The sequence below is a fragment of the Lolium perenne genome, chromosome 4 (assembly GCF_019359855.2).
Source record: "Lolium perenne isolate Kyuss_39 chromosome 4, Kyuss_2.0, whole genome shotgun sequence".
Classification (NCBI taxonomy): Eukaryota; Viridiplantae; Streptophyta; class Magnoliopsida; order Poales; family Poaceae; genus Lolium; species Lolium perenne.
This window is the reverse complement of record NC_067247.2, coordinates 314,482,268-314,491,991: the sequence shown is the minus strand read 5'-3', so window position 1 is coordinate 314,491,991 and position 9,724 is coordinate 314,482,268. Positions and strand designations below refer to the sequence as shown.

Below are 9,724 nucleotides of genomic sequence, written 5' to 3'. Positions count from 1 at the left end.
TTCCTGGATGCATACTCTGGTTATAACCAGATCAGATTGAAAGAAGAAGATGAGGTCAAAACAACGTTCATCACACCTTACGGCGTGTTTTGCTACAGAACAATGCCTTTTGGTCTGAAAAACGCGGGAGCAACATACCAGAGGATGATGTAGAAGTGCTTGGCGACACAAATTGGGAAAAACGTACAAGTGTACATCGACGATGTCGTCATAACATCAAAGAAGGGGACGACGCTAATCAAGGATCTGAAGAAAACCTTCGACAACCTCGACAAGTTCTGCCTCAAGTTGAACCCGACGAAGTGTTCCTTTGGCGTCCCTGCAGGAGAACTTCTTGGTTTTCTAGTTTCGACAAGAGGGATTGAAGCAAATCCCGAAAAAATCCAAGCTATCGTAACAATGAGGAAGCCAACAAAGTTGAAGGAAATACAGCAGCTAACGGGGCGAGTCGCAGCTTTAAGCAGATTCGTCGCCAGATTGGGAGAAAAAGCGTTACCGTTCTACGCTTTAATCAAGCAAGGAGAGAAATTCCAATGGAATGAAGAGGCAGATCGAGCCTTCGAGGATTTAAAGCGCACAATTTCGACACCACCAATCTTGGTGGCACCGAAAGAGAAGGAACCTCTCCTGCTATACATCGCAGCCACACCTCAGGTGGTTAGCACGGCGCTAGTCGTTGAAAGAGAGGAAGAAGGAAAACTCCATGGAGTGCAAAGGCCGGTATATTTCATCAGTGAAGTCTTATCGCCTTCAAAACAGCGGTACCTGCAGTACCAGAAGCTAGCATATGGAGTGATTACAACAGCAAGAAAATTGCGCCACTATTTTTCGGCACACCCGATAATAGTGGTCAATGAAGCACCTCTATCAAATATACTGAACAATCTAGAAGCTACAGGGCGTGTCTCCCTTTGGGGAATAGAACTTTTCCCTCGGGACATCACGTATGAAAAAAGAAAGGCAATCAAGTCGCAAGTTCTGCCAGATTTCATTGCAGAGTGGATGGAGCTGCAAAATACAGGACCCCCAGATTTGTCGAGAACTTGGACCATGAACTTCGATGGGTCCAAGAGAGTAGAAGGAGCGGGTGCAGGGGTAATACTCATATCACCTGAAGGCGACAAATTGAAGTATGCCCTACGGATGACGTTCCCAAATGCATCTAACAATGAAGCAGAATATGAAGCCCTTATACACGGGATGAAGATGGCGAAAGCTTGCGGCGCAACTCGACTAAAAATCTTTGGCGACTCACAATTGGTAGCTCAGCAGGTTATGAACCAATGTGATGCAGTCAATGATAGCATGGTGGCATACAAGGAAGTGTACAACGAGCTTGAGAAGCTGTTTGATGGATGCGAAGTAAATCACATCAGTAGGCTGAGCAATGATGAAGCCGACGTTCTCGCAAACATCGGGTCGCAGTGCCTTCCAATCCCGCCAGGTGTGTTTTGGGAAGAAATAGCTGAGAGATCCACAAAGCCAAAGAAGGCGCAGAAGAAGATGAAGGAGGAGAAAACTTCGGCGCCTCTCAAAGAAGTTCCAGATGAAGAAGAGAACCAGGAGCTGGTGATGATGGTAGAAGTCCCATGGATGCAAGCGTACATATCGTATATCCTGAGAAAAGAAATACCCGACGATCCAGTTGAAGCAAGGTGAGTTATTCGACGATCCAAAGCCTTCACAGTGGTCAAAGGGGAGTTATACAAGCGAAGTATTTCGGGCGTCCTGCAAAGGTGCGTTACACCCGAAGAAGGAAGGATAATCTTAAAGGACGTGCACGAGGGAATATGTTGACACCACGCGAGCAGTCGAGCTATTGCGGCCAAGGTTTTTCGGGCTGGATTTTACTGGTTGACAGCAATCGAGGATGCAAAAGAGATAGTACGAACCTGCGACGCGTGCCAGAGATTTGCCGCAAAACCCCACTCTCCGGCAGCAGAATTGGTGCCAATACCATTGTCTTGGACCTTTGCCCAATGGGGACTCGATATGGTGGGAAAATTGCACAAGGCTTCGCCAGGAGGATACGAGTACATGTTGGTTGATGTCGATAAATTCACCAAGTGGATAGAAGCGAAGCCGATAAATTCACCAGATGCAGCGTCAGCAATAAAATTCGTGAAGGGCATCATTTTTCGATTTGGAGTACCTCACAGCATCGTCACAGACAATGGTAGTAACTTTACGTCCAATGAGTTCAAGGCATACTGCGCAGAAGTAGGCATCAAACTACACTTCGCGTCAGTTGAGCACCCGCAAACCAACGGCCAAGTCGAGAAAGCCAATGGTATCATCTGCAACGGTATTAAAAAGCGCCTGCTAGGACCGCTTGAAAAGGCTCGACATACCTGGCCAGAAGAATTCCCAAGTGTCATGTGGAGTATTCGAACAACACCAAATACGGCGACACAAGAAACTCCGTTCTTTTTAGTCCACGGAGCTGAGGCAGTATTACCGATCGAAAAAGAGCATGACTCCCCAAGAGTCACAGAGTATGACGAAGAAACTTCAAGAAGAGCTTTGGAGGACGATGTGGATGCACTCGACGAAGCTCGAGATGAAGTACTCTCACGAGTCGCTAAGTACCAGCAGGACCTGAAAAACTACCACAGTCGACGATTGCGGCCAAGATCTTTCCAGGTCGGAGATTTGGTCCTACGGCTCAATCAGCAAAGTACTGAAAAACTCGAGTCACCATGGTTGGGCCCTTACGTCGTCACGGAAGTAATCGAAGGAGGAGCGTACAGGATAAAGGACAAGAAGACAGGGGTTCCCGAGAAAAACCCCTGGAACGTGGCGCAGCTCAGGCGTTTCTACGCTTAGAGCCGAAATATAGTCCTCCTTTGTAAAAATACAATGTACTGAAACGCCCGCGAGTTTTCAGACGCACTCTTTTCCTTTTCAGGGCACCGAGTGGGGCTGGAAAGGTTTTTAATGAGGCGGGCTCGCGGTGCTGGAATATAATAAAAGATAGTGATGAGATACATCTTTTTTCTTCGACAGGCTCGGGGGCTCATAACCCACGACAGCAAAATACATATATTCTCGCAATAAAGTAAATTCTTCGAGACGACAAAATAGTATAAGCTCCAGCCAAAGGCTCGGGGGCTTCGCAATATAGATTACACTTTACAATATAGACAACTCCAGCAATACAAAGAATTTGACAAAAAATATAGACACAATTTTTCGCAATATAGTACAACTCAGTCAAGGCCTAATATACTATCTATGGATAAACCTTTGGTTGTCTTGTGCTCAGCATAGCTCCCCTTGACGAAGAATTCAGAATCCATCCGAAGAAGTTCATCCATCATCGCTTCGGCCACAAGAGTCACCATATCATTGATTTCGTCGATGTTATTTTTTTCGTCGCGATTTTTTGGCCAAGCAGTCAGCGACAATCTTCGTCAAGTCCAATTTTGGATGGCAAATATGTATCATGATCATGGCGAATCTTGCTCCAGCAGTCAACTGAGCTCGCACAAAGTTATGAATACGATGGGCATCTCGGAACTTTTCCATCAATCCAAGAAGAGTTTCGGGAGCTTCATCTCGAGGGAACATAGTCTTGTAAACAATGGTCAAGGTTCTCGTGCAGAAGTTAAGAAATTCGCGAACCTGACAGGCGCGGTCTTGGAACTGACAATTTGTTGGGTTCGCTCGGGAGTGGCCCAGAACAGGCAGCCATGGTTAAGAGAAAGATTAACGAGGAGGTTCGTTCTCACATTCACCCTTTCATCTTCAGCAGCAGCGTCGAGAACAGAACCTATTGAGCGACAGAGCAAGAAATTAAAAAAAAGGGGGTACAGCAAAAAGCAGAAGCAGTGCTAGGTTGAAAAGCATACCTAACATATCCACACTAGCTTCAGTCATTAGCTCGAGCATATTATTTTCTCGAGCAGTTGCTTTTTCAGCTTCCGAAATAGCAGCGTCTTTGGCAGCTATGGCTTCTTTAGCTTGTTGAAGGGCAATCTTCTCTCTTTCGGATGCTTTACGAGATTGCTCCATCATCGCAAGAGTCTGTTTTTTCATGGATTGAAGTTGTTGGCGAAGTTCTTGCAAATCTTGCGAGGAGTGCTTACTCGAAAAACCTTCGATAAGGTTATCATCGACAAGTGTTTTCTTCGAGAAGGAAGAAGCAGGAGAAGTATCGGCAGGATGAGGATTTGCGGAATAGTTATCAAATATCAACTGGAAAAGAAAATTTCAGTATCAATGATCACGCAAAATAGAATTCCATTGATCTTCAGGAAATTTACACAGATATTACAGAGGGAGTTTTTCAAAAGAATTACTACGACGGTTGTCGCCAAAGCTACTGCGACGACAACATCAAAAGACGCAGTAGAAATAAAAACAGAAAAAGATAAGGGCATTCTACTAGACCTCCGGCTTCGACGAGCTAGGAGCAGGAGTGGGCTTGAATCCAAGATAAGCAAGGATCTTCTTTGTGTTGGGCTTCGCAGCCTTGATCAGCGATCGCCACTTCATGGTCTCCATCTCCTGTGTGTCGCCAACTTTGGTCCAGTTAATATTTTGCTAGCTGTCAGCAACTAGGGCGACAGTACTTTCAACGGCAACCTTCATATTTTCTTAGCGCAGCTTCAGTCCAAGATCTTCTGGCGGATTAAAGTCTTTGGCAAGAGCAAGAAAAGTCGCGGGTTCCTTTTTCTTCGGGAATAAGTAAGGGTAGAGCCGCGACAATCCTTCCTTGACCTGATCAATGCCGTCACGTGCTTCTGTTCCGTGAAACTCAAGGAAAGGAAGCGCGTCAAGAAGAGGATCATTGTCAGGATCTTCAAGTTCAAATTCTTGAGATATTTTACCTGTCGAGGCAGAAATTTATTGATCAACAAACGAGTAAAGAAAAGCAAGTCCAAAGAATACAAAATGGTTCGAGTACTCACTAACAAAGCGACGGTTTTGCGACTTCAGCCATTTAGTAATCGCGTCTATTACAAGAATAAACCCTCGTCCGGTCAAACAGTATGGTGGTTTGTCAGCCATTAGATCTTCAGGGTAGCTTCCATCGCAGTCACGATAACTGACCTAACTGAATGTTTCGAGACAGAGAGTGAGCACTTCAGGATCCAGACAACAACCATTCACAATTTTGAACTGATCATAGGCAGCTCAGGTAGACAATAATAATTATACTAATCTTGTTAGATGAGATGACAGACCACATAGACTGACTTCAGATGCTCCAGTGTTTCCTTCCAGGTCCTGGAACCTCAATCCTGCAAGGTGCATTATGAACACATGCATAAGTTCCTTTGATCTTGGGAAGCAACCTATAATGTTACTGGATATACAGTTAACATACTGAAGATTTACCACTTGTTGCAAATTCAACCACTCCCCGATCTCCATCTTTTTCTTAGCATAATTTGCCATGTTCTTTATTTTAAACCTAGCAACTCCTTTCCGGAACAAATCCCGAGCTTCATTATCTTCAGTCTAAAATCGCACACAAAGGTGAGACCAACATTGACAACATATTCAAGTTATATATAAAGCCTCGTGTTAAACAAACAGTACAGGATTCTACTTACATTAAAATCAATGCCATGCTCGTTGGTGATCCAGTAAATCTTGAGAAGTGAACAGACGAAATCAGAAATTGGCAATATGTTGCATAATTGAAGATATAAACTTGCGATACAGCCCCAAATTAATTAAGAGAGCAACTTGCCCTTTGTTTCATTGTCCAGAAGACAGGATACGAATTCAGTTCAGCCTCCATTACCCGTTTGTGTATATGGAACTTGTCCATTCCATATACTTCCCTCACAGCATCCATATAATTTCTCTGACTATGTGTGAAATAGTAAAAAATATGCACAATCACAAACGCGTGTCAGTGGTGGTTCAACAACAACATCAAAGCCTTTTTCCCAAGCAAGTCAGTGGTGGCTCATTACACAAAATGTTTGCTGTAGCAGGATGCTAACCTTATCCTTAATGACAAGTCTCCAAATCTCAAAATAGACAAGATCTAGGTCCTTGATCGACGCATCCTTGCGCAACTCCAAGATGTACTCCTGAATGAAAATGTACCAGCTTGTGATCAACACGAGTGACAAACACCTAAAGTAGCAGACAAGAGGATATCTTACACTATATGCAAAAGCAGCTAAACGAACAGTCATATGGGGGAACTCTGTTGCAATCCTCAAGGCTTGCCTCCATCCTATAGTTTGCATGTTTCTCCACTGAAGTGCAAAGAAGTTAATAATCTGGTGCTTCACCATCCACGTGTGTACACCTATAGCCTATATTAACGATTTTCTCTGGGGCATACTTACCTCCGCAGAACTGGTATCCATATGCAAAAAATCTTCAATCCACTGTTGCAAGATAGAAGTCTATCAGTGTAAAAATAATACAGCAACTGGTAATATTTCAAATCCAAACAGCTTGATCACATGATGCATACAGCATACCTTGATTTTCTTTGATATTTCTCCATAGTACTGGACATACACAGCATCCATTTCATATGTATGATAAAGCTCACGGTAGCGATCGACATCGAGGTACTCTGCTTGCATTCTATCAGGCATCTACAACATGGACATGAATTAGATGGCTCATCTGAAAATACATATACAGAACTACGGAGATGGATGGACACTAACTGGAAGATAATGAGGACTCGGTTAATAACTAAACACTAACCAAAGAGTTTTCTAATTTTTACAATCTGGCATTCAGAGAACATATCAGCAATATCTATTCGAGGTGATCTGGTCTTCAAGCTGCAAATAACTAGCACTAGAATTTAGGTTTATATAAAATAGCAGCAATGTGCACCAGGAATGCCATGGGTCCATCCAACAATGATTTCAGTTTATAGCAATGCACAGAATAAATAGGGAGATGAAAATGGTATATATACACATACCATTACTGTTTCAAAGCACGTCAGTGGACATACTCAATGGCTACAGTGAAGTGAGACTACGTGTTTTGTCTATGAAAGTAACTGGCCAAAGATTCACATTTTTTCCTTCTAATAAGATCGAGCATGCTAGAAATGGTATCATAAAAACATAATTATTTTCATATTCTAATGCTGAATCTCAGGGTTAAAACTAAGGCAAGCAAGGGGGTCTAAGAACCAAATAGGATACACTTCCTAGCATTTCCCAAAAATAAATCCAAAATATGAAATGACAAAGAACCAACCAATTTTATGGGTTTACTCAGCAAATGCACCAGCTAGACTTATCCGAAGTTGGAACAAATACAAAAAAAACTGGCATTTAAAAAAGATCAAAAACAGCAAGTACTACCATCCATTGGTAGCCACAAAACTAGGGCAATAGATACAAAACCGATATTCTCATAAATCACAGCAGAGAATATGGTTATGCAAGTCAAACAACCATCATCTACTAGATTTATCAAGGATAGACTGTTCAGTAACAGTTTTAACTCATAATGCCAAACCCATGGCTCAATGTTCCGTACTAACATGCAGCTGTGGTTGGAATTAATGAAGCAAAACGAACTACCTCGTTGAGTGCTGGTTTTTACGGTGTGTGTTCAAACCGTTTCTGAATATTCATGATCAATATAACCAATCTAAACTCGATGACTCAAATATAGATATAGACAGTCCACTTACAAAATTTCTAAGGACAATCCTTTGATAGTCTTCCAAATCAGGGATCCAGCTATCGTCAGTATGGAAGAACCACTCAAAACATTCATCATCCTATAAATGCTTAAAGTGCCCATGGTCGACAATTTCCTCCTCAGAGTATGCTTTTGGTTCCTTAAACTTGCATCCAGATTCCTGGTTCATAGCCTACACATGCAAAACCAAAGTACTGAATCAGCACACAAATACAAACTAGAATTGTTCACACATGCCAAATCAGAGGACTGAATTAGCTGCTACGGCACAAATATACGAACTTTACAGCATAGATCAATTAAAAGGAACGGGTGACTGATTGACACGGTAGGTAGGTACCTTGTAATAAGCGAGACGAATGCGCCCCTGGCGCACTTGTAACTTGAAGTTGTCCATCCAACTCATCGTATCCGTCACGCTGATAGGAGGACGAATATTGGGAAGCAACTTTTCTGTATAACTGGCCTGGTCTTCCTCGCTGAGAATTACATGAGGCCCGAAAAGCTCCTGGGGTTCTTCTTCTTCTTCTCCCGAGTCCATTATCGGAAGCAGCGCATGATCTTGCGCTTGGACGATTGACATGTCTGAAATCGGGCCCTCGTGATCCTTGGCAGCCTCGCCAGAGTCCGAACGGCAAAGCGCAGAAGAAACCGGGGCTTGATAACCGTGGGCAGTGGCAATAGGGGCATCGGAAGATGATGTTTGGGTTAGGTGCTTGCGGCGCCTCTTGTCACTCTTGAACTCCATGTTCATGTCATCTTCATCACAGCCGGGTGGACCATACCTGACGGGCTTCTCGTGCAGCATCTCGATCGAGCGAAAGATATGGTTAGTCGGCGGCGAGCTGGAGGCTGTGGTCGACCTGGGCGGAGGAGAGTTGGAGGCCGAAGACGATCTGGACAGCGGCGAGGCGGCGGCCCAGGTCGAGATGGGCGGCGTCGATCTGCTGGCGTAGGAGCTCGGTAGACGTTGCCGGCGGCGAGCGGCGGAGGACGTAAACGGCGTCGGGTGCGGGTGCGGGTGCGGGAGGCCGCGGCAGTAGGACGTGGGAGGCAGGCGACGACGGCTGCGGCGTGAAACCCTAGCCTCCTATGGAGAGAGCCGAGACAGAATACAGAGGAGGGGGGAGGTGAGGGCTCGGATTTGGGGGTTCAACTGGGCCAAGCGGTGGCGGGCGGAGGTAATTCCTACAGGGTAGAAAATTGGAGTGCTTCTTTGCTAGGCATCTCCAACGGGCCACCTAAAACGGCCACCAAACGGTCCATTTTAGTTCGTTTCGATTTTTTTTTTTTTGAAACATATTATTAGAGTAACACGTGACGGGTACAATATGCATACATGCCCTTTACAATACTTGCCCTAAAGAACCTAGTATTTGAAGATAAAGCCTGCAACTTTACAAAGAACACCCCAGAACAAAAGGTTCGTTTTCTGCCGCCCCCTGAGCCCCTGTCCCTAGCGCCGCCGGAGGAAGAGCCCCTACCCCTCCCCGCTTGCACCTAGCGTCATTGCCTCCCCGCTTGAGACGGACCACCAAGATGGAGACGCAGACCGCGCCCGCCCCCTTGTCACAGCTTGACGCAGGGACCGCGGCGCTTGCAGCCGACGAGCGAGATGGCGATCTAAAGCTCAGTTCTTTTGGCGGCTTCTCCGGGAAGCTGCCCTCCCCCCAGCTTCCTGGGGAAGCCGCCCCCAAAATTTTGAAAGGCTTCCGAAATGGTCTAGGCTAGACTAGTCCGGAAGCCTTCCTAAATTTTTGGTGCGGCTTCTCCAGGAAGCTGGGGGGAGGGCAGCTTCTCGGAGAAGCCGCCAAAAGAACTGAGACTAAGGCGCACCTTGAGTTGAGAAGGCCGCCAGGGCGAAATCCCTCAGGCTCGCGGAATCCAAGGCCCGCGCGCGTCTCGCCACCGTCTAGGACTCCCTCGGGCTCATCTACTCCACGAGACCACGACGCCATAGAGGAGAACCAGACAAGCGACCGGTGATAAATCCTTGTATGCTGGGAGCGGGCAAAACAGCCTCCAACACTGCATTCTCCTGGCCTCGCCAAGGAGGGCGCCCATGTTCATTTCA

The 9,724-nt window shown here is 45.4% G+C and overlaps 1 protein-coding gene across 3 annotated transcripts; it reads right to left on the bottom strand.

Annotated features, from left to right (window-relative positions):
* Positions 1–4,234: 4,234 nt before the first annotated feature.
* LOC127296177 (uncharacterized) lies at positions 4,235–8,801 on the bottom strand. 3 transcript variants are annotated; one of them, XR_011743815.1, is made up of 12 exons: positions 7,991–8,801; positions 7,640–7,822; positions 6,453–6,572; positions 6,315–6,356; positions 6,126–6,221; positions 5,961–6,050; positions 5,702–5,818; positions 5,562–5,600; positions 5,333–5,466; positions 5,190–5,246; positions 4,914–5,059; positions 4,235–4,832 (listed from the first exon to the last, which is right to left on the bottom strand). XR_011743815.1 is itself a non-coding variant. In XM_071819328.1 (11 exons), the coding sequence occupies exons 3-10, from the start codon at positions 6,570–6,572 to the stop codon at positions 5,204–5,206; spliced, it is 681 nt and encodes a 226-aa protein (XP_071675429.1). In that variant the 5' UTR covers positions 7,640–7,822; positions 7,991–8,801; the 3' UTR covers positions 4,912–5,059; positions 5,190–5,203. The 3 variants fall into 3 exon arrangements, 1 of the variants encoding a protein (XP_071675429.1); XR_011743816.1 differs by having other exon boundaries at positions 5,344–5,466; XM_071819328.1 differs by lacking the exon at positions 4,235–4,832 and having other exon boundaries at positions 4,912–5,059.
* Between the last annotated feature and the right edge of the window lie 923 nt (positions 8,802–9,724).

What these genes read in the sequence shown, in the direction of transcription:
- LOC127296177 (XM_071819328.1), bottom strand. Translation starts at nt 6,572, where the DNA reads ATGCCTGATAGAATGCAAGCAGAGTACCTCGATGTCGATCGCTACCGT. An exon ending in AAATATCAAAGAAAATCAAG is followed by an intron (nt 6,357 to 6,452) that starts GTATGCTGTATG and finishes ATCTTGCAACAG; the next exon opens with TGGATTGAAGATTTTTTGCA. An exon ending in TAGCTGCTTTTGCATATAGT is followed by an intron (nt 6,051 to 6,125) that starts GTAAGATATCCT and finishes ATTTTCATTCAG; the next exon opens with GAGTACATCTTGGAGTTGCG.